The sequence below is a fragment of the Sminthopsis crassicaudata genome, chromosome 3, assembly GCF_048593235.1.
Source record: "Sminthopsis crassicaudata isolate SCR6 chromosome 3, ASM4859323v1, whole genome shotgun sequence".
Lineage (NCBI taxonomy): Eukaryota > Metazoa > Chordata > Mammalia > Dasyuromorphia > Dasyuridae > Sminthopsis > Sminthopsis crassicaudata.
In genome coordinates this window covers 247,832,381-247,860,292 of record NC_133619.1, presented here as the reverse complement: position 1 = coordinate 247,860,292, position 27,912 = coordinate 247,832,381, and the positions used below count along the sequence as shown (strand labels likewise).

The 27,912-nt window shown below is 38.4% G+C and overlaps 1 protein-coding gene across 2 annotated transcripts in view; it reads left to right on the top strand.

Annotated features, from left to right (window-relative positions):
• CNGA3 (cyclic nucleotide gated channel subunit alpha 3) overlaps window positions 1-21,339 on the top strand; it is a 52,613-nt gene extending 31,274 nt beyond the window's left edge. The window contains exons 3-7 of one of the 2 annotated variants that reach the window (XM_074297322.1): window positions 2,126-2,305; window positions 8,198-8,251; window positions 14,789-14,896; window positions 16,537-16,643; window positions 19,931-21,339. In XM_074297322.1, coding sequence (XP_074153423.1) covers window positions 2,126-2,305; window positions 8,198-8,251; window positions 14,789-14,896; window positions 16,537-16,643; window positions 19,931-21,339 — 1,858 coding nt within the window. Of the gene's footprint in view, window positions 1-2,125; window positions 2,306-4,249; window positions 4,263-8,197; window positions 8,252-14,788; window positions 14,897-16,536; window positions 16,644-19,930 lie in introns of both variants that reach the window. The other variant, XM_074297323.1, reaches the window with a different exon arrangement.
• Window positions 21,340-27,912: the final 6,573 nt, after the last annotated feature.

Here is a 27,912-nt window from a genome sequence, read left to right as displayed (position 1 = left end):
TTAAATTTCATATGCATTATTGAAATTTTCTCCTATATTTTTATGTCTAGACAATTCATACAATCAAATCCTGATTTTTAGTAATTTCCACTTTCTGAGATACAAATACTCACACTGAAAGTTTAAGAAATAGAACTATGTTGGATCAGAGTTAATATCTGTATCAAAATGAGGGTAAAATGATAAATGTGGAAATACATGTTTAGAAGAATTGCACATGTTTAATCTATATTTGATTGCTTGTTGTCTGGCAGATGAAGAGATGGAGCAGAAAGGAGAAAAATTTGGAGCACAGGGTTTTGTAGGGGTGAATGTAGAAAACTATCTTTGTATGTATTTTGAAAAATAAAAAGATATGATAAATTAAAAAAATAAAGTGAGGGCAAAGTGTCAAAATTTACCAAAACATTAAAATCTCTTCAAAATTCCTACTCTTTTCAGTTTTTGTTGTGATTCAGTTGTTTTCAGTCATGTCTAATTCTTCATGATTCTATTCATGGTTTTCTTGGCAAAGATACTGGAGTGATTTTTATCTCCTTCTCCAATTCATTTTACAGATAAGGCAAACAGTGTTAAGTAACTTGCTCAGGGCCATACCGCTACTAAGTATCTGAGACCAGATTTGAACTCAGAGTCTTCCTGACCTCAAGCCTGATACTCTATGTCACCTAGCTATCACTTCCTTTTTTTAATACCATATCTGTTTTTCTTTTTTTATTATAGCTTTTTATTTATAAGATAAAATGGGCAATTTTTCAGCATTGACAATTGCAAAACCTTTGTTACCAATTTTTTCCCCTCCTTCCCCTCACCCCCTCCCCCAGATGGCAGGTAGACCAATACATGTTAAAAATGTTAAAGTAATACCATATCTTTGAACACTGCTATAACTGTCTGGGGTTTGTTTTTTTTTGTTTGTTTGTTTGTTTTTTGTTTTTTTTCTTTAATAGCGCTCTATCTTTGCTCTCCCTTTCCAAAAGATAGTGAGTAGGAAAACATGATGATCAGTCATTTCATTAATTACTCTTATGGCTGAAGCCTGATTCTTTAGATCGTGGATACTACTGCTCCATCAATGGCTATATACTCAAAATGTAAGTAGCCTATTATGTTAGATTAACTGAGCTTCCTAATATAAACCTATAAAATGAAGAAATAAACATTAATTATAAATATTACATCCATCCTACTTTGAAATCCCACAGCCCATCCAAAACTGCTCAGTTCCTTTAACCTTACTTCCCAATTATATACGCTATGTGAGCCTGATCCATCACAAATGTATAGGACCAGTCTTATATATTAGCTCAGTCTGGCACAGAATGGCCCATAACCATTCTCACCACTGTTTGTATTCAGCTTGAATGGCCCTAAAGTGGTTAGTATTGGAATGTAGGGTTGCTAAGCAAGACATCTTAATAAAACGATACTTTGCCTGAAATAAAATGTTAGGATTCAACTCTACTCTTTCCACCATGGTGTTTCTCTGGCCTTACATGAGACTGATGGAGTAGTGAATAGGGCACTTGCTGAGCCTGGAGTCTAGTTGTATGACCCTGGTCAAGACCCTTAAATTTTATCTGACTTAAATTTCTCAATTCTAAATTAGAAATAATTATAGCATCTCTCTGTCAGGGTTGTGATAAAGATAAAATGTGATAATATTTGTAAAACAATTAGCACAATGCCTGCTACATAGTAAGTGTTTAATGAATCCTTGTTTCCTTCCTACCACCACTAAACTTTTGATTGCATTGTTCTCAAATTCTGACCACATCTGATCTGATGTCTTCTGGATTTCAGAACAAGATACTATAGTGAAGAGAAATGAAAAGTCTTGCCTGGGATATCATGACTTGTGAGGCAGCCAGACCTGAAATTGAAACCAGATATTCTAACTCCTTGAAGGAAGCATAAAACAGTAGAGAAGGGCTCTGAAAGCAGATAATCTTGCCATAAATGTTTGCCACTTCCATAACTTTGAACAATTCAGTTACCTTCCTTAGGTCTTGGGTTCTTTGTTTGTGAAATAAAGAGTTTGAACTAAATAACCTCTAAGGTCCCTTATTGCTCCAGCTCTATGATGCTCTTTTTATCCCATCACCCTTTCCTTCTTTCTACACAGGTTGTCAAGACTCATTCTTTCCCTTAGAGCATGGGCTTCAAGACATATACATCATGAAGACCAAAGACCAGATTCTTTCTTGGAGCGTTTCCTAGGGGGAGAACTCAAAGAGTTGTCCAGCCAAGAAAACTACATCCAGCCCAACTTAGGCATCCAAGAGGTGTCAGACACAGAGAGCAGGTAAGACACCTTTTAAAGACAATGAGAGCTAGGATTTCAAAAAGGAAGGTTGGATTTTTTCCCTTTTTTTGGCTTAATAGATCAATCAATAAACATTTATTAAATGCCTACTATGTGCCAGTCACTGTGCCAAATGCTGAGAATACAAAAAAGAGGCAAAGATATTAAAATATAATTGGAGAGATAACAAGCCATAAATATATACAAAGCAAGCTATTTATAAGATAAATAGAAAATAATTAACGTAGGGAAAGTAATAGAATTAAGAAGTATTGGAGAAAACTTACAATAAAAGTTGGAATTTTAGTTTGAACTTAACTCTCTGACCCACTCGATCATCTTCTCAGAGTCCTTTCCCTAGTTGGGACTTAAAGGAATTCAGAGAGGTCAGTAATCGGAGAGAACGAGGGAGACCATGGCATGGGGGACAGACAGACAGAGTGCCTGGAACTGAGATGGGGTTTCTTGTTTGTAAAAGAGCCAGGAGGTCAATGCCACTGGATTGAAGAAGATGGGTGGGAAGTAAGGTGCAAAAGACTAGAAAGGTAGAAGGAGTCTAGATTATAAATGGCTTTGAATGCTAAGCAGAGAATTTTGTATTTGATCCTGGAGGCAATAGGATGTTTATTGAGCATGAGAATGACCTGATTGGACTTATACTTTAGGAAAAGTCCTTTAGAAGTCCAATAGAGGATGGAATAGAGTGGAGAGAAATTTAAAACAGAGAGATCCACCATCATCAGGCTATTGCAATAATTCAGACATGAGGTATGAGAGGCTAAATCAATGATGGAGATGTCAGAGGAGAGAAGAGCATATGTTAGAGAGATGTTATAAAGGTAAATTGACCAGTCTGGGCAACAAACAGAATATTGGGGGGAAAGGGGAGAGACTTAGAAATTCAGAATGACTCCTGGATTGTGAAGAACTGGTAGGATGCGTCTCTTACATTAAGAGGACAAGTAGGAGGGGAAGAGAGTTTAGGGGAAAAGTTCTGGTTTAGCCACATTGAATTTAATCTGTCTCTTGGCCATCCATTTTGGCATCTGGAAGGCAATTGGAGATAACTGATTAGAGACCAGCAGATAATCTGGAACAGGATATTGGTGAAGTGGGATAGAGGAAGAAAAGAATAAAGTTCAGTCTGCCTGGCTAGGGTAATGGCCAACATTATAGCACAAAGGATGCCTTATCACTATACTCCTCACTAGTGAAGCTGGTATTCCTACAAAATTCCTTTCTCCCTGAACAGCCTATTGGTGCAATTAAAAGCAGTGCCTTTAAGATCAGACCCAGAGAAATCTTGATCAGAAAGATGAGCTTCTCTAAATTGCCTTTCTCTGACTTTTGTAAGAGGCTCTGGGTTTCTGCAGAATTCTACTGATGATACTTAAGCAACGTCTGGCCAGTTAGAAGCTTTTGCAATTATCACAGAAACCACAGTGGATGTTTTTGCACACTTTTGTGTGGGCTTGGTAGGGGATGGAGAGAGAGTGGTTCAGCAGGGTTCATCATGTCTTGGATAAGTGTCAAGGACAGGTTTATTCTTGTCTCAGGCCATTTCCCTGGAAGAATGAAACGATGCCCTTTGGCTGAATCCACAAGGGCTTATCCAGCGTCACACTTTGTAGAAAAACATAAGATAGCAAAAGATATAGCCTTTCCCCACCCCATTCTATAGCTTTTGATAAAGACTTACATTTAACTATTTAAATTAGAGCAACATCCCCTAGACAAGTTAAAGGTGATTTCCCTGACATCATTTTCCCCTGAGTTGCAAATATGGATGATAAACTTTCCTAGTTCTTAGTTCAATCTAAACTTGGGGCTGAGGGGTGATCTGGGTAATTTTACTAGGAGCCCTCAGCTAGGCATTTGGATGTGTTTTAATGGTGCAAAGGCCAGTCAGTCTCTTTATCTTGCAGCCTCCCATATGGCTCTGAGGCAGAAAACTCAGGCTCCCTTTGGGTCACAGAATCATAGTCAGTGCTGGTGAACTACACTGTCTCCTCTCTGACCTTGTACTCAGCCAGATATTAAATTATGTTTCTATATAGTGGAGAAAAAAGATAAGGGAAGTGTGGAATGACTGAATGGAATAAAGGAACTGACAGGATGACATGGATATGGGGTGGAATGGGGCTATGCAGTGGAGGTGAATTGGAATTAGGAAGGTCTCCTGGAGCAAATGGAATTAAATTAATACATCAGGTTGTTTGACTTCTTTTGCCTATGTCCAAAATGAGATATTGGCTGAAGGATATGAGGTCACCTTTCTCTCCTGTTTTGAAAGACATGTTTCTGGCTCTGTAGAATGAGATGAGATAAACACAGTAAACAGTGGCTAATTATTACTAATTATTGATGTGTTTGTATAACACCTCTCTGGACCAGAGAGCTCCGTGGGCCTGAATTTACATGCCTTTAGAATAAAAGGAGAATTGACTCCATTATTCCCCTAGGAATTCTTTATATAATCAGAGCCAAGCATTGCACCCTCAGAACAAGTAGAACTGGTCATGACCCAGCAAGCCCTAGAATCTGTTAGCTGAGCTTCCCCCTTGACCCCTCCTCTCCCTCCAAAATTCTAGCCAAGAGCAATAACAGCTTGATCTGGGCAAGGTTGCTTCCCACTATGGCACAGGAAAAACTTGGTTGTTGCTTGGATAGAGACGGTGACAGAAATAGCCAGGAGGATATCTTGCTGGCCTGTCTAGTGCCATAAATAGTGAGAGCTGGGCTGTTTAGTCCATCTGCCAACAGCTTCGGTCACATAGCATGGTCACAACTGTGTGTGTGTTCTGGGTGGGATCGGGGACAGGCAGGACTAGCTAGCTGTGCCAAGAGGCTTAGAGCAGGGATCAAATGGACTTTCTTAAGCTGTTGAGGTGAAGGGTGGAGGGGATGGGGGAGGAACGATGACAGCTGAAGGCATATGTGGTAGTAAACACACAGAGACACTCTGTAGGAGTCCTGGGAGGGAGAGCTAATATGTCGGACAATACAAGCAAAAGTCACAAAGATCTTCCCAGACTGCAAGGATGGCTGGAACAAACACAAAATTTAATAGGTCTGAATGTAAAATCTGGTCCTTGGAGTTTAAAAAAAAATAGATGATAGATAGATAGACAGACAGACAGATATAGATATGTAGATATATAGCTGCATCTCAGCTACTCAATTACAGGAAAGACTTAGGGGCTTTAATTGCTGTGAGCTCTCTGTGACATGGCTGCTCAGAAAGCTAATTCAATCTTTCACCCATCACCTCTTGACAGAGGCTCTTTAGTCTACTTCTCCCCCCTGACCTTTTCTGATGACCTCCAGAGCCACATCTCCAACTGTCAGCAGGGCAGCTCTACTGGTACTTCAAACTCATTACATTCTAACTTGGACAACATTCCTCTTTTTGGCTTCACTCTTCCTGCTCAGGGCACTAATTTAGTTGCTTTGGGTTTTTCTTAGATTCCCTCTCTGTTGATTTCACTTCTCCAATATTTCTCCCTTTTATTTATTCCTGTTTCCCCAATACCATCACCTTTGCACAAGTATTCTTGTGCTAAGTATTCTAGTAGGATTTGTAGTATTCTAGTATTTTATTCTAGTAGTATTTTAGTAGGATTTGAGGGCTCTACTTTTATAATTCAGTTCAATTCAGTAAGTCATTAATTGACTGCTATGTGTCAGGAATTCTGCTAAGGACTAGGGATATAAGATAAAGTCAACATGATCCTTCTTTAAAAGAGCCTATATTCTACTGGGAGAAAACAATCTGTCCATAAATACATGTATATGAATATTCTATCCTCTACAATCCATCCTCCATATATCTGCCCCCCCAAAAAAAATCTTTATTGTGTACAGATCCAGTCAAGTTACTCATCCACTCAAAAATCTTCAGTGGCTTCCTATCACCTACCCAATAAAATTCATTTTTCCCCTTTTATTTAAGCCCCTCTACAAACTGACACCATCTTACCTTCCCAATTTTGTCTTCCAGAGCTTATATCCATCAACTCTATATTCCCAAAAAGGATTAGGTCCTGCCTTATGCTGCCCTGATCCCTATGCTTTTGCTCAAAAATTTACCTCATAAATCAATCCTGGACCTTCTTCTCTTTTATCTCTACATATTCTCTCAAGGATTTTAGCTCTCACTGGCTCAATAACTTCAGGGCAGTTGGCTCCTAGGTCTAGTTATTTAGCCCCCACTTTCTCCTGAGTTCCAGTCTCACATAATTCCCTGCTTGTTGGACATCTTCTATTGATATATTGGATACATATCTTATATTGGATACATCATAGGCATATTAAATTCAATACATCCAAAACAAAACTCATTATCTTCTATTAGAAAACCCATTCTTCTTCCCTCCATCTTTCTCTTTAGGTTACTGTTGACCATTATTTAGTGAGCCAAGCTCATAATTTCAAAATCATTCCTCACTCTTCTCTCCTTCATCCTCATCTCTAAAAAGTTACAAAGTCTTGTTGATTCTATCATCACAATACTCTTCCCATCTACATTTTTTCTCTACTCATGCAGATATCACCTTTGTTCAAGCCCTCATCACTTCTCACATGGAATATTTTTCATAGGTCTCCATTCCTCCAGTTTTTCCCCTCTACAATCATTCTCCACCCCCACTGCAAAATAAAAATCCTAAAGGATAGATATGGTTATTTGTCACCCACTCCCAGTTCAAGAAGCTTCAGGAGTAACCTCAGTCTCTAGAATAAACTATAAAGTTGTCTATTTGACATTTTAAACCCTTCACAATCTGACTCCAACTTCAGTTTCTAGACTGATTTAACATTATCCCCTGTCTTGCATTCTGAAATCCAATCCACTTGGCCTACTTACTATTCCATTTTCCACTTCCGTGTCTGGAATGCTCTCTCTACTTCTAGCTCTCCCTCTTGGAATCTCTACCCTTCTTAAGGGCTAAGCCTAAATGCCACTTTTTACCAAAGCATCTTCCTGGTATATCCAGTTCTTAGAACTTTCCCCATCTCCCTGCCTAAAATTACAAATATACACACACATACACACACACACACACACACACACACACACACACACATATATATACCACACACACACACATACAGTACACACACATACATATATATATATATCATGTATCACATACACACATATAATATTTATTTTTTGTGTACATGTTGTTCTCTTGTGTAGAATGGGAAGTCCTTGAAGGCAGAGAGTTTTTCATGTTTGTTTTTCCATCTCCAGTGTGTGGCACACAGTCTGGTTTAAAAAATATTTGTTGGATTAATTCTACTTTGTTCTTGGACACTTTAATGGCGATACCCCACACTTAATACAATCTTCAGAAATGCTCATGACCTGGCAATAAGAATAGAGTGGAATTCTTGCCACCGTTCTGCATTTTATCGATATTCATTTGTTTCAGTCGTGTTCAGCTCTTAGTGACTCCATTTGGGGTTTTGTTGGTGGGGGGGTTAGCAGAGACACTGGAGTGATTTGCCATTTCCTTCTCTGCTTCATTTTTACAGATGAGGAAACTGAGGCAAACAGGGTTAAGTGACTTACCCAGAACCATTCTCACTCTACATGTTATGCTCTTTTTAATGCAGTCTAAGAAGGATGCTTTAGTTTTTTTTAACAGCCCATTATATTGGTTTTCTGTGAACAGCTCAACTCCCTAAATAGCTTGTGATGAACTCCCTAATGGGTACAGCCATCAGAATGGGACAGAACTCAGTGAAAACAGGAATAGGTCCAAGAAACAGGGGAAAGAATGGAAGCCAAGGACTTGGATAATGCACAAAGTAGAAATCAAGGGCCGTGAGTAATTGGAAATAGATTGAAAACTCTCCAAATTTTGTGTTTTATTTACCTCCTTGCAGAGGCTGGCCGCTGGCCAGATATAATATCAACACCTGCAACAATACCAGCGAAGAGTAAGTACCCCCAGCATTCCTCTTAGCCAAGGCAACCAAACCTCCTACCTGTGTTTGACAACGCCTCCCTCTAGCGATAGATAGCTGTAGAAATTCCTGCTTTACTCTCTCTGTCCCCTTGTATACTGCTGCTGCTTGCCCTTCTAGGAAGATTTCTGAGTAATCAAACTTTCTGTTCTCTCTTTTGAAAGTCAGCTACAAGATTAAAGTGGGAAAAAGTCAGACCGGAGTCATCACTCCTCCATGTGTCCCCCGGTTACAGACTATTTTTCTTCAGTATTGTTCCAATATTAAATGATTACAACTGAAGTTAGGAATCACAGGCTAGATTTCATTTTCAAAACTATATAGTTTTAGCAAAGATGGCTTTACATTTTCTGAGCATGAGAGTAACAAATCATACCCTCATGACCCTACAAGGCCAGATTTCTAAGGAAAAAAAAATGTAGATTTTTGAGGGAAAAAGTAAGTGTAATGGGAGAGCAGATTGAGAAAGTTATCATTTTTTCAGTCCAATTAAGTTCTCTACCTTGAAGTGCTATAATTATTCAGAATTCCTTGTTATGTATCATTTTATTCCTAGGGTAAGATTTCCCTCCCCTTTATTTCCAGCAAGGACCAATATTTGCATTTTGCTTGCATAAATTTGCACATCAATTTCAAGAAGCTAGAACTCCAGCTTGTTAAAAAAGAAAAAAAAAATTCATTCATTCATGAAACCTATTTGAATCATAGCCAAACTCAATATTTAAATACATCTGAGACTTTAAACATATTGAAAACACACAGATTTAAAGTTAGGAAGAAGAGTAGGTAATGGGATGGGGAGAGTTTGGGGGGATCGTCTGTCTTCCTTTTTTCCTCCATCCTCAACTGAGAGTCAGAGAGCACACTGAGAAAAGCACTCTGCTATGGTAGTGAAGAGACATGAGTTCTAGGTTTAGCTTTGCAAACTGAGTCAGACTGAGACACTCTCATCTCTCCTGGCCATAGAAGAGAAAATTGAGCTGTGTACTGACTAAGGGTTAATCCAACATTCCATGAACCAAATCTGTCCCCCCAGAGGGTACTGAGGCTCCCTCCATATTAGGAGGTGCTGTCCCAGACCATCCCTCAAAGCCAGAAACAGGTGTGGATATAAGTCAGAGTAGAGCCAGGGGGATACAGTCAGAGATGAGTCTATCAGAGAAGGCAAATTGGACAGAAGCACAGAATATAAAAGATGACTGTATGTCCAAAGACTCTCTGTGTCTTCTTCATCTGGGTTTCTCTTATTTCTTTTTTTGTCTCTGCTTATCTGTCCTGTTTTGTTTTTTTCTGTCAAAAATTTCAGGGAATTTTTCACATCTGCCCTATTGCATTTGGATTACATTACTCAATCTTGTTTTCAATTGCTCTCAAGGGTCCCAACTAAGGAACATTGTCAGCTCTCCTGATAACCATAGAATGCCTCCTTTGTTTAAGAAAAGAAAGAAAAGAAAAGAAAGAAAAGAAATCTCTCTGTAATTTGATAAGGCAGAGTTACAGATAGATTTGATGATGGCCATGGATTTAAAAAATAATTTAAAAGAAATAGAAAACATCATTGCCATGTGAATAGCAGAACGTAAGAGAAGATTAAAAATATGAGACAATAAATTTCCATTTCAAGAAAGCCTATATAATAAATATTCCACATTGTGTTCAGAGCTGGCCATCTTTTCTTCCTTATAGGTTTTCTTCTGTCCTCTGCTGTTCACTTTTTTACTTTATTCTTTTTTTCTTCTTTCCTCCCTTCCCCTACCTCCCCCAAGAAGGCTACAATTAAGTGTGACGACATATCATTTCTTACACCACAGCAGATTCTGCCCTTATATTGTCTAGTTATTTTAAAGCAATATTAAGATGACTTACATATAGTATAGTTTCTCTATTTTTCCTTTTGATTAAATCTGTCTTAGCTTTAACTTTGTCTGAGATGAATGATTACTATCCCTGCTTTTTTTTTTTTTTTTTAATAAATTCTGCTCCTGACCATTATTATTATGTTTGTGTGTATCTCTACTTTCCTATCCCTGCTGACTCCTCTGCTTTACTTCCACCCATTATCTTGTCTTGGTAATACTTAATCCTCTCCAACGATTTTTCCTTTATCTTCTCCCCCCACTCTTTTCCTCCCTCTTTTTCTCATTCCCATTAATCAACACATCAGCATGGATGTTCTTTCTAGGTTTTCACGGTACTCTTGGTCAGTTAACACTTAACAGGTAGCAGATGGATTGCAGAGACAGCAAATTGTCACAGTGCCATGGAAAGAGATTGGAGCTTTATGAGTCTGACCTCCCCCACTGATCAGGGAAAAACTCAATCTAGGGGCTGAGACTGAGTGATAATCGTGTGAATAGCATCCTCTGCTGGTGAATTGATGCTAATACTTTATAGGCCAAAAAGGATTCTGGGAACTCTGGGATTTTGGGGACAAGCATTTATTTTTTCTTCATGGACAATCTGGAGGCTATAATTTTCTTTTTAAAAGACTCAATGAGTACTATTGGGCTTGTCTGATGTTTTTATGTTCTTACCAATTCATAACCTAAAAAGAGGGGAAAGGTGAATTATAGATTGTGTTAAGCATCAATACTACTCTGATATTCTACAAATCAAATCAGTGGGGCTGAGGTTCTCTCTTTATTGGGAGGAACTGCTGTAAGCCTTGCCGTCTGAAGAGCAAACCCCAATATCTACCTTGTAGAAACTTGAATTTTTACAATTATTTCCAACCCAAAGCAGGTAGAAGGGTAACTCCTTCAAAGACCTGCTTGACCAAATAGGATGAGATGTTGGGAATTTCCCATGAGACTAGGAATTTGCTCTGAACTCTGCATAGTTGAAAAGAACTTTGTACTGGGAACCAGAAGACCTAATCCCATCATTCACTCGATGTGTGACCTCTGGTCTTAAATCCCTCCTCAGATAAAGAAAAGAAGCTAAATGATCTGTGAGGTTCTTTCCAACTCTAAGAATCTTCGAATTTGTGATTGCTACAGTGACCCTGACTGAGATCCATCACTATAAGTGATCCAAACACCTTCTTGCCTAAGTTCCCTGGTTTGTGATCTATTGCTAATGATTTTTCTCTTTTTTTTTCTTCCTTCCCTTCTCCCTTCCCTTCTCCCTTCCCTTCCTTTCCCTTCCCTTCCCTCAATTTCTTTTTTCTTTTTTTTTTTCAGTTAGGCAATTAGGGTTAAATGACTTGCCCAAAGTCTCACAAATAGTAAGAGTTTAGTATCTGAGACTGGATTTGAACTCAGATCCTCCTGAGTTCAGGGCTGGCGCCATCTAACTACCCCATTACTAATTATTTTTCAATATTCAAGATTTTGATTAGAAACAGGAGTCCTGAATTCAGTACTTAAGAGCTCAATTTATAGGGAGAATAGGAAAATAATGATGACCCTCTTCCCATTCTCCACCCCTGCTTTGGGAGATGATTGCTTCTGTCTATGAAATGTTATAACACCTTTTGTGCCTAAAAACTAACTTGCTTATTATAATGCCCAGCATGCATGTAGGGTTTTTAAGATATGCAAAGTGCTTTATGTACATTGCCTCATTTGATCTCCACAACAACCCTGTGATGTAGATGCTATTATTATACCCCCTTTATGGAAGGGGAAACTGAGGGAGAAGATAGTTAAGTGACCAAGATTTAAGGCAGGTCTTCTTGACTCCAATTACAATTAAGTATGCTGTGCTCTCTCTCTCTATCTCTCTAAAAGAAGATTCCAAATGCACTAGCCAGAGGGGACCTTAGAAGTTAGCTGATCCAACAAAAATCCTCCCCCTAGAACTACCCTCACCTCATTTTATAAGTAAAGCTTATGAAAAATCCAAAATGCTTGTTGTTCATTTGTTTAGTCTTCCAGTCATGTCTTACTCTTCATAAGCCCTTTTGGGGTTTTTTTTTTTTGTTTGTTTGTTTGTTTGTTTGTTTTTGTTTTTGCAGAGATACTACAGAGGTTTGCCATTTCCTTCTCTAGTTCATTTTACAAATAAGCAAACTGAGGCAAACAGGGTTAAGTGACTTACACAAGATCCCATAGTCAGTAAATGTCCAAGGCTGAATCAAACCCAAGCCTAGAATTTTATCCACTGCATTATCGAATTGCCCATCCAAATATCTTATAGATATTGAACAATAGAGCTGACATTCAAACAAAGACCCTCTAGTTCCAGAGTTAATCCTCTCCTGCTTTTAGGACCTTCTTCAAAATGACTCAACATGTTTCAAATGGTCTTTCCATCCCATAGATTTGAATTCATTTTAAGTTTCATTTTGACTCCCCCAAAAGTCCTAAGATGATTTATGACTCTTCGGGGACATTCTACAAACATTTCAAGAGTAGAGGTTGGGAAATAAGTTGTCCATTAGCAGGATACACTATTTCCTTTGGAAATATTTTCTCAACTCTGTGTATTTTGACTTGAAGTCAAGGTCAATGGATTTTTGTTTTCTTTTCCCCAATCAATAGTCTCCTGTCATCCTAGATTGGGCCATATAAGCTATTTCTTCTCTGAATTCCAAAATGGGAGGAAAGACACACTCAATTTCTCTATCCCATAAAGAAACATTTAGTTCCTTCCCATCCTCTGCCACTGCTCAGCCTTCTCCTCCTATAGTAGAATATAGTTGGTACCTAAAAGTTGCTCAATGTCACCCTATGTTATACAGCAAAAAGGAGGAAAAGGAGGAGAAAAAGAAGGAAAAGGAAGAAGAGAAAAAGGATAAACCTTCAAAGGAAGTAGAGTAAGTACTGAGTGAAAAGGTATTGTGGATAACGCCCTCCTTCTGAAAGGTGTTACAATCAATACGTCTTGGACATCTTTGGAATGGTGGTCATGCACTGTCTTGTCTTGGAAGCCCTTGGCTCCAAGCTGGAAGCCGGCTTCTGTGTTCTCAGGTGGGCTTCCACCATCTTCTCTTGTCTTCTCACCTGTAGTCCCTACTTCAACATAGGATCTCAACACCATACAAGGAATAGAGGTATTGGTATTATGGGGAATGAAACAAGTAGTCTTCAGTCTCAAGAAGATAATTTCCTTCCTGGAAATTGTTTCAGGGAAACAATTTTTTTTTTTTTTCAACAAGGAAAGGTCCTTCACCAGAGCCATCAACAAAGAGGGACTAGGTAAATGAGTTCCTTTGTAGTATGAAGGGAAGGTTAGAAAACCCATTTGCCCACACAATGACCCCAACTATATGTCTTACCTGTTTCTATTATACCTCAGAAAAATCTGATAGTCAGCTAAGTCATACTGTCCACCCACACAGGCAAACACAAATGGACTTAGTTTGCTTCTTCCGAAAGCTGAATCCTTCTTTAAAGAATACAGATTCTTTTGGCCCTTGAGTGAGCTTACCAACTTTACATCAATTTTGGTGGTGGAGGGAAATTCTAGGAAAATTCCAAAGCCATACAAATGAGCATTTGATTCTATTCTTAGAGATATCAGCAAAGGTAGACAGAATTTCTGGGAACTCTTAAAGCATACAAGAAAAAAAATTGGCAAAATGTGAGTGAGTCCTTGGATTCCAGATTCTGGCACACATGGTGTGACAGAGGAAAATCAGCTATATCTAAGTGAAAAATGGGAATTCTGAATGTAATCCTTAAGAGCTAGTAACAAAACAAAACAAAAAATACTTTTCTAGAATCATTATCAACTACAAGCATTTATTAAGTGCCTGCTATATGCAAGAAAAAAAGAAAGCAAAAACATTTTCCCTGATTTTAAGATCCATTTATCTGCCTAAAGAACCTAGATCATTCATGGAGACACAATCCATGAAACCTGAAGGGAATGGCTGTGCCCAAATAAAAGCCATGAAATGAAAATCTATGGTTTGTACTACTTATTTGTTGTACTTCATTTTCTCTTATACCCATCCAGAGGACTACAGTGAAAGGACTCATGACTTCTTTGTCATGATATCCCCTTTCTGGGTACAGTGAGCAATCCTTCCTTTATAAGTTGCCATGACTGAGAAAATTCATCATTTCCTGGCTAGCCTTCTGGTGACAACTGAGCATACTTGAGCTGCTCCTTGGACAACAGATATACAACCTGTGCTAAGAGAAGGAGACTTTCTGACTTGTCTATCAGACAGACTTTCTAACTTGTGTTGTTCTGATCTGAACTTTGAGATACATTGGCACTGGACTCAGACTTCTGAGAAGGATGTTATAACATTAAATTTACTTCTGTCGTTACATGCTTATTAACAAAAAGAGGAAAGTGTCCTGGAATTGAGTCCTGAAAGGGAACTCCACAAGACCTGGAGTTTATGGTTCCTGCTTTTGCTTTTTAGGCAGTACTCCCCCTCCAATTTATTTCATAAAATTTATGGAAGTAGAGGCCATTACCCTCTTAAGTGACTGAGTGACCTAATTATCTTTCCAAGAAGCACTTTGGGCCCAAATGTTCTGAGTCTCCATCTGAACCCCCATCTGAATCTATTGTGCTTGTTAATGTGAACGTGTACATTTTTTTTTTCAGAAAGAAGAAAGAAATCTTTATGATAGATCCTTCAAGCAACCTGTACTATAGGTGGCTGACCATTATCTCCATGCCTGTCTTCTATAACTGGTGCATGCTTGTGTGCAGGTATGGAATCCCAGGGCTGGAAGAGAGAAAAGGTACCTTAGATTAAGAATCAGGAATCAGTTCTAGGTTTAGCTCTATTCCTTACCTCTCCAAGGTAATGACGGTGGTTCCTAAGCTGATCTGTGAAGAGATTTCAAGAAGTCTATAAACTTGGATAAGGTAAAAAATATATGTGTTAATACCATTGGTCATCTTGGTGATCCTATGTATGTTATTTTATACACTTAAAAACATGAGAAGAGTTCCACAGGTTTAACCAGAGGGTCGAAGGGGTCCATGACATAAAAAGAATACCTTCTAGCTGTAAGATTCTGTAGTTTCAAGACCTCCTTTTGGACTCCCTACCAAGAGTTGGTCCTTTGTAGAGAAGTAGGAAAGATGGAAGATGGATTGTGATCTGTTGCTGATCTTAGGATAAATTTAGGGCTTTTAGATATTGTTTATCTGAAGAAGATGAAGTAAAGAAAGCCATTAAAGTATAAGAAATAAAGGCAGCTTGGTGATACAATTGAAAGAGCACTGGTCTCAGAGTCGGAAAAACATGAGTTTGAATCCTGCCTCAGACTCTAGAAAAATTACTTACCCTTTCAGCCTCAGTTTCTTTGTCTATAAAATGGAGATAACAACATCCACCCCTTATAATGATTGAGTGAGATAACATGTGAATGGGTTATATAAAAGTTGGCTATTATTATTATTACTGACTGCCAACACACTGAGTTAATGACAGTCAAAGATGGTCCTTTCAGTGTACTGTACAAAGGCAGTATTCTGACCTCTGTAATCTTTAGTCCTTGTCTCAGGACTCTACATCTTCTTCCATCTTCCCTGAGTGCCATCCTCCTTAGTGTGATGATTAGAAAGGTTTGAGAGATGTCGTTTCTGAATAGTTTAATCATTTTATGAATAATACTAGCATGTTACTAACAAAAAGATGGTCATTTGGCTGTCTTTCTTAGACCAAAGATAATTATGGCAGGTGACTAAGGGCTTATATGTTCTTTTGGAAGAAAAGTGGCAATTGAATGGTTAATACAATGGGATGTTATATTAAAATGAGGGGCTAAGAGTAGTGTCATGTCACCCTTTGATAGAGAATCTAATCTCTCTACCCAGATCATCCCCAGCTTTGGGCAATCTAATTGAAGAATTTATCCTCACCAAACCTGAAAACAATGGGCTTCCCCACCTTAAATTAAATTCCCTATAAGGTTAGATGAAGTCTAATCAAGACTGAAGACAGTTACTTCAATCTCAATGTTCTTTAAGAGATTAAACTTCTTTTTTTTTTTTTTTTTTAAATTTAGGACTTTAGAAGAAAGGGAGGGGGCAGCTAGGTGGCTCAGTGGATAGAGCACCAGCCCTGAATTCAGGAGGACCTGAGTTCAAATGTGGTCTCAGACATTTAACACTTCCTAGCTGTGTGACCCTGGGCAAGTCACTTAATCCCAGGCTCAAAAAAAAAAAAAAAAAAAGAAAAAGAAGAGAGGAAGAACTCTAAGTTTCACAAATTAATGATTATTATTAATCTTTTTTCTCTTTAGAAAGACATAGAAATTGACAACTGGGTGTACATTCCTTGCTTTCTCCATCTGCAATAGGGGCTCTGATACCACTTGTATTTTTTTGTGATTGTTTAGAGCCTGTTTTGATGAACTCCAAAGTGACTACTTGATGACGTGGCTGATCTTGGATTATACTTCTGATGTCATCTATATTTTGGACTTGCTAGTTCGAATGAGGACAGGTGAGTCTGAGCAAGGTTGCCACATCCTATCATAAGCTACAGGTAGGATGTCATAGGAGGTGATGATTCATGAGAACTGCAAGGTTAAAGGATACACAGGATAGCTGACTCTCAATATTACCTGGATTGACTAAGGATTGTAATGAATATTTGAGCAACACCCTTAACCTATGAGAATAAAGGCACTCAAACTAGATTTGATCAGCATTTTTGACTAATGAAACAATAAAATGCCAGATGGGTTGTGGAGATCAGTAATCCCCTGGCCATCAAACATGATGGGGAACTAGCAGCCCACTTTGACCTAGCTTCTTAGATTTCCCTTGATTGCCAGTGAAGTATTTTTATTAACAATCTAGTCTCAGTGTTGGATAAAATAAGTGGGAAAAATAAAATGTTATTCAAGACTAGACGGAAAGAACATGGTATTGAGGAAATCTTAGATCTCCAGTCAGGTAAAAACTGCCACTCCATCTCAAATAGCTCAAAGGTCAGGTGTATTAGAGAGAGAATAAGAAAATAAAAATCTCAGATAGGAATGAGCTGGGGGGGTGGAGAGGAGGGATAAGAGCTTGTCTTCTTTTTACCTGGGGTGGTTTCTTTGAGAGTGAAATTATGAAAAGATGGGGTTAAAAGCCTGTTGTGAGCAGGCTAAGTATAAGCCCCAACTTGTAGCCACTGTCTACAAACTTCTAACCCTCAAGGCCCTTTCACCAAATCCCAAATCACAGTTTGGTCTTTTGAATCTCACTGTATATTACTTTCCTTCCTGTATTCTAGGGTCCAGGCAAATAGACTTTTTTTTTCTTTTACTCAATTGTTCACTCCATTTTCCATTTTTGAGCTTTTTAACTGACCATGCACTTTTTCTTCACAGAATCATTCACTTCCTTCAAGAATCAACTAAAGCATCACTTTTAAAATTTTTTATTTTAACTTTCATTTTTTAAATATTTTGAATTTCAAGTTCTCACCCTCCCTCTAGCTCTTCCTCTAGTCATTGAGAAAGCAAGCAATATGATAGAAATTTCACATGTGAAATCATTATTTTCTAATAGTTTATTTTATTTTTAATTTATTCCATAATTTATGGAATAAAATTGAAACTGCAAATTTATTATGTACATCTTGCTATTCCTTTTAAAATATAAGATAAAGGGACAGCTAGGTGGCATAGTGGATAGAGCATAAATCTTGAAGTCAGGAAAACCTGAGTTCAAATTTGGCCTCAGACACTTAACACTTCTTGATTGTATGACCCTGAGAAAGTCACTTAACCCCAATTGCCTCAGCAAAAAAATAAAAAATATATATAATATAAAGTTATCATGGAAATTTTTTCCCTTTTTTATTCCTTCTCCTCTCCTCCCTTCCTCACTCCAAGAGACACAAATATGTGCACTTAAATTATTCTATACATATTTCTATTTATCACTTCTTTCTCTGGATGCAGATAGCAACTTCCTTCTTATGTCCTTTGTGGTGAATTTGGGTAGTTATAGTAACCCTTAAAGTATTATCTTCTAAAGGAAGCTTTTCTTAATTCCAAAAATCTCTCAAGTGTTAGTATTCTCCCTCCCAACTTTCTTGTTTTATTTTGCATTTTTCTACAAGTGTTTATATATGCAGATATTATATGCATACATTTTAGATATGTATATACGTATATTGTTGTCTCTCCTTAAGGATATAAGATCTCTGGGGGAGAGACAGAGACATAGAGAGACAAAGACAGAAAGAGACAAAGACAGACATAGAGAGGGAGAGAAAGAGAGAGAGGAGGGCACTTTTTTTTTTGTCTATTACTTATTATCCAGCATAATGCTTGGTACTTGTTAAATGCTTAACATTTGTAGATCAAATATCTGTATTGATTCCAGTCTACTTCCAGTCTTATAATGATCACTTAGTAGGCAGTTAATAGAGTGATATAAAGAAGTCTGGATTCTATCAAGAAATAAGATATGAGAATTAAATGAGATCATGGATGTTTATCACTTTGCAGATCTCACAGCACAATATAAATGACTCAAGCCTCAAGCCTAGTTATGATGTCTACAATACTCCTACTGACTTAAGCAATATTTATAGAGCTATACAAGGGTGAGCTGTAAATGTTTAACAACCAGCCTGAGGCAAGGAGGGTACAGGGGAAGCATGAAAACACTTTTAAGTTCAAGCTACATTATTAATACTAGACAATCAACAAAACAAGAAATTCTACAAATTCTAGTTTGTAGCTCAACTTTTGTGAGTACATTGGAAATTTAATAATGGACCCTCACAAGCTGGTTTGAGCCGGCACATTTCTGGACCTACTGGTAGCTGAATGACATTTGTATCGTCTGGCTCTCTGGAGGATCTCGGTGCCAGCCTGAGTCCTTGGTCTTAGAAGAAGAGTGGGACTCACATAGATGGTCAAACATGGGAGTCCATTTATTTCAAGTTCTTTCAACCTTATATACCTTAGTACAATGTTAGCAGAGTCTTCACTAGTTGTGTGATCCTGGAAAAATGACTTACATGCTTTCTGCTTCAGCTTTCTCAGCTGTAAAATGGGAATTCTAACAGAACTTACCTCATAGAGTTGTTATAAGAACCAAATGAGGTATTTACAAAACACTTAGCACATAATAGATGTTTGATAAATGCTTCTTTCTTTTCTTCTTCTCTCCTTCTCTCCCTTCTTTCCTTCCTCTCTCCCTCCTTCCCATCTTCCTTTCCTTCCTTCCTTCCTTCTTTCCTCTCCTTTTCCTTCCTTCTTTCCTCCCTTCCTTCCTTCTTTCCTTCCTTCCTTCTTTCCTTCCTTCCTTCCTTCTTTCCTTCCTTCCTTCCTTCTTTCCTTCCTTCCTTCTTTCCTTCCTTCCTTCTTTCTTTCCTTCCTTCCTTCTTTCCTTCCTTCCTTCTTTCCTTCCTTCTTTCCTTCCTTCTTTCCTTCCTTCCTTCTTTCCTTTCTTCCTTTCTTCCTTTCTTCCTTCCTTCCTTCCTTCCTTCCTTCCTTCCTTCCTTCCTTCCTTCTTTCCTTCCTTCCTTCCTTCCTTCCTTCCTTCCTTCCTTCCTTCCTTCCTTCCTTCCTTCCTTCCTTCCTTCCTTCCTTCCTTTTTTCCAATCTATATCCCTGGAGAAAACTTCTAAACCAGAACTTTCTTATACCAATGAAACCAAAAGTCTAGACTTTACTCTTAATGCTAAAAAAATTTCAGCTTTGATAGTTGGTAGACTTTTCCCTTGTCTCATATCCTTTTGTAGAAGTTCTCTAATGACTAAGTGATCCCTTTCCTTCCTAGGCTTTCTTGAACAAGGTTTAATGGTCAAAGATTCAGAGAAACTCAGAAAGCACTATATGAAAACGCTTCAGTTCAAGCTGGATGTACTATCTCTGGTCCCCACTGACCTGGCTTTTTTAAAAGTGGGACTGAACTACCCCGAGCTGAGGTTCAATCGTCTGCTGAAATTTGCCAGGCTATTTGAATTCTTTGACCGCACAGAGACCAGGACCAACTATCCTAATATATTCAGGATTGGAAACCTTGTTTTATACATTTTGATTATCATCCATTGGAATGCATGTGTCTACTTTGCCATTTCTAAGATCATTGGATTTGGGACTGATTCCTGGGTTTACCCCAACACCTCTATCCCAGAATATGGGCGCCTATCCAGGAAATACATTTATTGTCTCTACTGGTCCACTCTGACTCTGACTACCATTGGGGAGACTCCTCCCCCTGTCAAAGATGAGGAGTACCTTTTTGTGGTGGTTGATTTTCTGGTGGGAGTGCTGATATTTGCCACCATTGTGGGTAATGTTGGCTCTATGATCTCCAACATGAATGCCTCCAGGACTGAATTCCAGGCTAAAATTGACTCCATAAAGCAATACCTGCAATTCCGAAAAGTAACCAAGGACCTGGAGACCCGGATCATCAGGTGGTTTGACTACCTATGGACCAACAAGAAGACAGTTGATGAAAAGGAAGTTCTCAAAAGCCTCCCAGACAAGCTAAAAGCTGAGATCGCCATCAATGTGCACCTGGATACCCTGAAAAAGGTTCGCATTTTCCAGGACTGTGAGGCAGGCCTCCTAGTGGAGCTGGTCCTAAAGCTTAGGCCTGCAGTGTTCAGTCCTGGTGATTATATTTGCAAGAAGGGGGATATCGGGAGAGAAATGTACATCATCAAAGAAGGGAAGTTGGCAGTAGTGGCAGATGATGGCGTCACTCAATTTGTGGTCCTCGGAGATGGAAGCTACTTTGGGGAAATCAGCATCTTAAACATCAAAGGCAGCAAAACTGGGAACAGAAGAACAGCCAATATCAGGAGCATCGGTTACTCTGATCTATTCTGCTTGTCCAAAGATGACTTAATGGAGTCCCTCACTGAATATCCAGAAGCCAAAAAGGCCCTGGAAGAGAAAGGACGGCAGATTCTAATGAAAGACAACTTGATAGATGAGGATGTGGTTGGGAGCGGAGGAGATCCAAAGGACATGGAAGAAAAAGTGGAGAGACTTGAATCTTCTCTGGATAATTTACAAACTAGGTTTGCTAGGCTCCTGGCAGAATATAATAGCACCCAAATGAAAGTCAAACAGAGACTGAGCAAACTTGAGAGCAAAGTGTGTGGAAGTGACTTATTGGATGGAGAGAATATTGTTGGTGGAGATGCTGAGAAAGATAAAGACAAAAAGCAATAAGGAAATAAAGCCATTTTGCTTAGTTGGTTACAGTAAGCATAATGCCATATTCATATATATATATACCCAAAAATATATACAGATATACATATGAGCACCCACATACAATTATTTTTATATGGAATTCAAAAAGGTTTTAGACTTTTTAATGAATTTGTAGGGAGAGAAAAAACATATAGTTACCAGAGAAGGTTTTGGTTGGAGAAATGGCTGGTGAGTGATCCCAGCAAAGGCTTGGGTAGTTATAGGGAGCATTCCTTTCATGATTTAGTTTGTCTTGTTCCAGGGATTATTCATCCTTTTGGGGTATGGACACCTTTGGCAGTCTGGTGAAGCCTTCTCTGATTAATATTTCAAATATATAAAATAAGATATTTACAATTATAAAGGAAACCAATTATAGTTATATACAGCTATCAAAATCATTTTTAAAAAACAAAAATACAGATTCACAGACCCCAAGTTAACCATTGGCTTCTAACGTTACTTCTAACTCTCAAATTCTGTGATTCTATAATTTTCATAAAAAGATTATTTTTTATAAACAGATTACAAAATGTTGTTTTTCTCTTTTTTTCTCGAAAAAAATTTAGGTTATTGCTTAGGAGGGTAGATGGGGCTCAATGAAAGCAATAACTGTGCTCTGACAGTTTGGGACTCATTTTCTGTTCAAATTCTCTTTAAAAGCTGACCAACCTAAAGTTGGATTCAGTCATGGTAAGAAGGAGGTTCCTATCTGTGGAAAACATCACATACCAAATCTTCAGGTACTGAGCAGCAGAACCATAAGCTGGACCCACTTTGCCCATAGAACTGACTCAATTTGGGAAGTGATGGGATGGGAAGTTGTATGAAGAAGTTCTTATGCAGGCAAAGATAAGTCAGTAAACTATACTAAGTGCTGGGGATACAAAGAGGCAAAGGACAATACCTGCCTTCACAAAGCTCACAACCTAATTAGGAGACAGCAAGTAAATATGCACAAATTCTATACAGGAAAAACCGGAGATAATTAACAGAGGGAAAACACTAGAATCAAAAAGTATGGGGAAAGCTTCTTGTGGAAGATAGGATTTTAATTAGAAGTTAAAGGAAGTCAGGGAAGACCATGGGAGAGAGACAGAGACAGAGACAGAGAGACAGAGACACAGAGAGAGAGAGAGACAGAGACAGAGACAGAGACAGAGACACAGAGAGAGAGAGAGAGAGAGAGAGAGAGAGAGAGAAAGAAAGAAAGAGAGAGGAGAGAAAGAGAGAGAGAGAGAAAGAGAGAGGAGAGAAAGAAAGAGAGAGGAGAGAAAGAGAGAAAGAGAGAGAGAGAGAGAGAAAGAGGAGAGAGAGAGAGAGAGAGAGAGAGAGAGAGAGAGAGAGAGAGAGAGAGAGGAGAGAGAGGAGAGAGAGAGAGAGAGAGAGAGAGAGAGAGAGGAGAGAGAGAGAGAGGAGAGAGAGAGAGAGAGAGAGAGAGAGAGAGAGAGAGAGAGAGAGAGAGAGAGAGAGAGAGAGAGAGAGAGAGAGCATATTCTAGGTGTGGGGGACAGACAGAGAAAATATTCCAAAGAGTGAGCAAGGTGACCTACTGAATGTGATTGATTCCACAGCTGCAGGCTTGGGAAAGCATAGTCCTAGGCCCGATTTGCCCTTCATTTCTCTACAAAAAGATTTAATCTGAACACACAACATGTGGACTTTGCACTGTGAATACACTATGCTGCCAGTAATACCTCAGCTCAGATTTAAGATGGGGGTCATTAAAAAAAGGTCACAAGTGGAAAAAGTTTAAGAACTGGGGGTTAGATGATGTCTAAGACCCTTTCCAACGCTAACATTTTATATTTCTGAAATTATATAAATTCTGAAATAAAAATCGGGGTCATTCACGGGGAGCAAAAACAGGTTAGTACAGAAATGATATTTCTGCAATAAAATACTACACTCTGATATGGCAAAATATGAAATTTATATGGTCTGACGAATACTAACTCTACAGGTCATTAATGTTCATCCTTAACATGGGTTTTACCAGGCAATAGTGTCTCTAAAGGGCCAATATTTGGAGTGGTGGGAAATGTTTGGGGATTATATGAGCCTCATATCTCTGCGTGCTACTGATAATTTGGACATGTATGACTTCATTTTATTCTTTCCCTCCCCCCAATATTAAAAGGTCTGAAAAAAGTAGCAAAAATGGAAGCCACTCTATTTTCTCAGAAATGTACATTTAAAAAACCTTGAAATGTTAGTTCTGCCTGAGCTAATATTTGTTTAATAAAAATATGGACTGAAAAATAAAATAAGGAGTGATTCTTTTCCCTAGATGTTATTCTGTGTGAAGGTTGAGGTACCAAATATGTTTCTATGGCAACGAGCTTGGCTTTCCTAGAAAGAACAGGTGCTAAGTTACAGGGAATACAGACAGGGCCTCAGCCTCAGATAAACCACACACACACACACACACACACACACACACACACACACACACACACACAACATATGCTAATACAGAGGAAGCTGGAATTTTTATTTTTTTAAGCAAGTGAGAAAAGTAATAAATGTGGCAAAATTTTTCAATGTAAATAATTTAAAGCATCCAAATGTGTTAGGAAAAAGTCTACTAACACTAAAAATGGGGAGTTTCACTGAGTATTCAGAATATGGCCTAGTTTTTCTGAATCCCTTTCTTCCTAAAGGTGAGTGAAAATTCCTGCTTTTTATGATAGGGCTCTTCCAAAATAACCAAAGAGGAGGGAGGAATCCGGGTGCATTGGGGGAAGCCCTGTATAAAAAACTATTGGTTTCTTGATTATTTTAACTTTTAAAACTATTATTGCATTGGGCAATCAATTTCCACCAATGAGGAGAGCCATGTGCAAAAGACCTCTATACTAATCAAACCCATCTCATCTACTTTAAGATTTACAAAACACTTCCTCTTACAACAACAGCTCTATGAGGTCAGGACTACAAGAGTTGTGTTTTGTTGTGTGTTTTTGGATGGGAAGCAGTCTAGATCTGCCATTTCATTAGGTAAGAAAATTCTGGTGTGGGAAACTTATTCCATAATGTCAATCAGCAGCTCTTCAATAACTTGCAATGTTAGAGAGTTGCATCTAATAATATCAAGATAAGGTCGAAATGGGTTAATGATTTAGATATAAAGAGTGATACTGTAAATCAATTAGGGAAATAAGGGGTAGTTTATTGGAGAAAGGAGGAATTTACGGCCAATGAAGAATTAAAGAACATTATGAAATGCAAAATGGATCGTTTAAATTACATTAAATTAAAAAAGGTTCTGTGCATACAAAATCAATACAGCCAAAATTAGGGGGGGAGCAGAAAATTGGGAAAAAATGTTTACATCCAATATTTCTGACAAAAGCTGCATTTCTAAAATGGGGGAGTTGAACTAAATCTTGAAGGAAGCTGGGGAAACCTAGAGGTGGATGTGAGAAAAGACATTATCTTAATCATAGTCAATAGGTGTCAAAAGGAAATAAGGAATGTGGTGGATGAGGAGCATAGCTAGGTCAGCATGGCTTATTGTATCATAAAGAGTCCTAGCCACCAGAATTAGGAGTATTTGCACCTGGATGAGCAATGCAGCCTAAACAATAAAGGTATTGCCATTTGGGGGTGAAGTTGCTTGATAGGAAGACAGAGACCCTTGGATACTGGGCATATGGTTACTACTTGGGAAAGAAGAGAGAAATAATGGGGGAGAAGAGGCAGTCTTAGCCCGGCATCTGGTAGCATCCTATTTTAATTTTGTTTTCTTTTTAATTCTAGGGAAGCCAATGGTACAGTGGATAGATTGCTAGACCTGGAGCCAGGAAGACCTAAGTCCAATATGGCCTCAGATACTTACTAGCTGTAGGACTCTAGACTGTGTGTGACCCCAGTTTGTCTGTCTTAATTTTCTTATAAAATGAGGATAATAATCGTACCTAACTCCTAGAGTTATTGTGAGATGAAATAATGTAACATTTTAAAAAGCACTTAGCACAGTTTTTGGTATATAGTAAGTGCTTAATAAATGCTTATTCTCTTTCCCCTTGCTAAATTAGTGTTAAACTCTATTTTGTGCTGTGAAAGAACCACAAATATTGTCAGTTCTTTTAAAATTTGGCAGATTACAGAAAGACTCAGTTATACTTCCATACTTGGATTATGCTCTCTAAGGCCAATCAAGGCAACATGGCTTATTGGGGAAAATCTTAGATAGTTTCAGAGGACATGTGTCAAATACATGCCTCTGTCAACTATTATCTGGGTCCCTTCAGCTAAGTCACCAAGTTTCTGCTTCTTAGGGGTTCTGTCTTCTCATCTGTAAGAAGAGGGAGGTGGGTTTCATAATATTTAAGGTCTCTTCCAGCTCTAAATCCTACCTGTACTAATGTTGAAAATCAGTTATTAAATCTTTTGCAAACATAAGGGATTATCATCAGTATCACTAGGGTAAAAACATTATTGTGGTTGTTCAGTCCTGTCTGACTATGGATGACCTCATTTGGGGTTTTATTGGCAAAAATATTGCAATGGCTTGTTTTCTTCTCCAACTCCTTTTACAGATGAGATACCTGAGTATTGTAATAGTAAGTATTGAGGCTGATTTCAAATCATTCAGATGAGCTTCCCTGACTCCAGTCTGGGTACCCACTGTGTCACTTAGCTGTCCTGAGAATGAATAGGGTGGACAGCTAGCTGAGTATGGATGAGGATGTTCTTGGGGAAACAAATGGAAAACCAGAAGATATTAAGATATAAAAAAAGATTTGGAGATGGAAAATAACACTGAAAAGGGATCACTAGAGACTGGATTTGAGATTTTAATTAAGATTTTTTTCACTTGTAATACTATTGTGCTATAAGAAATGATGAAAAGGAGAATTGTAGAGAACCTGGGAAGGCTTAAATGAATTGATGCAGAGTAAAATGAGCAGAAATACAATGACAACAACATTGTACATAGAAATAACTTTGAAAGACTTCTGACACAATGACCAATCATAATTCCAGAAAACTCATGATGAAACACGATACCTACCTCCTGACAGAAGGGGATAGATAGGTAGACAGACAGACAGATAGATAGATAGATAGAGTTAATAGTTATACACATGTGGGAATTTCTTTTACCTGATTATGTACATTTGTTAAAAGGTTTCTTTTTCAATGAAGCTGAGGGAAGTAGGAAGGAGAGAAGGTTGCTTCCAAGCACTTAAACTTTCTCTCAAGATCAGTGTTCAGTCACCACTCAGAAAAGGAAATTCAAAGCAAAAAAGGGAGAATTCAGCATTGAACTTGCTTTATTGGATCTCCTTGATTCAGCCCTCTCTGAGGAGAGTGAAGGAAGGGGGGAGGGAAACCAGGGTCCAAGTCACTCCCTTTTTAAAAAACACTTAGCAATTCTTCCTGTTAAGTGGCCTATAAAGTGTCTCAGTGAGGAGCTAGCACATAGGGGTTGTTTGGAATTAGGAAAGGCAGTTTTGTGCCTGTAGTATTCAACCCCCAGTTATGGGGGAAAAAACAGAAAACAACAACAACAAAAACAAACCAAAAAAACACCACCAGTTCTAAGAAATAAAATGGATATGTGATGTGAGAACTTCCTTTACCAATACTGATAGCAATCCCTTCATGTTCCTTTATCTTGGGCAGTTCTTGGCCTTAGCTTTTTGCAAAATATCTACAGAGTATCTACCAATGTCTTGAAGCTTTTCCTCTGGTACTTTCAAGAGCTCTTTCCACAAAAAAAGGCTACCTTCCTTCATCTCCAGGTGCTTGGAGCTAGGGTTAAAATTAGCTGGATCACTTGTAATTCCTGAGTTTGTCCCCTAGGTGATGCTATTGCCCAGAAACACTTTATGCAGATAGCCTAACTTGATGGGAGGACTTTGCTGGGGTCCTGTAGGGATGCCTGGGAAAGCTGAAGGCTGAAGGGCTCTGTTTCTGGCAGCCAATTCAGGAGGTCCTGCTGTCAAAACCACCCAGCCATCTGCCGGCATTTAGCTTCCTACAAAGTGGACCTGTTGGGATGTCATTCTTGTTCTGCACAGTTGAGCCTGGGAGTTTCTGCAGCAATTAAACCATTACAGCATTTCCACCCCGGAGGGAAATGCAGTGAAACGTCACTCTTCTCATCTGCATTATTTGGACAGAACCTGGAATAAAATTCTGAACCACTGCAAAATATCCAGGGAAACGAGTATTGGGAAAAAAATTCAGAGCACTTAGAATAGATTTTCTAATTATTTACATATAAATGAGAGATTCTAAAACTGTCATTTTTTTTGCCAAGTTAAGCAGCAGAACTATGGATGGAAGGGTTCATTCAGATTACCTGGTGCAGTCTGTGAATTTTAGAGTTGAGGAGAGAGGAAGCAAGCATTTAATAAATGCCTATTGTGTGCTAGACGTTGTGATAGGCAATTTGTGAATACAAAACTAAGGAGATAAGAGCTATTTTTAATTCTCATTTTACACAACTAGTCACACCAATAAATAGCGACTGAGGCTGGTTTCCAACTCAAGTCTTTCAGACTGCAGACCCAGCACCCCTTACTGCCTAGTTAT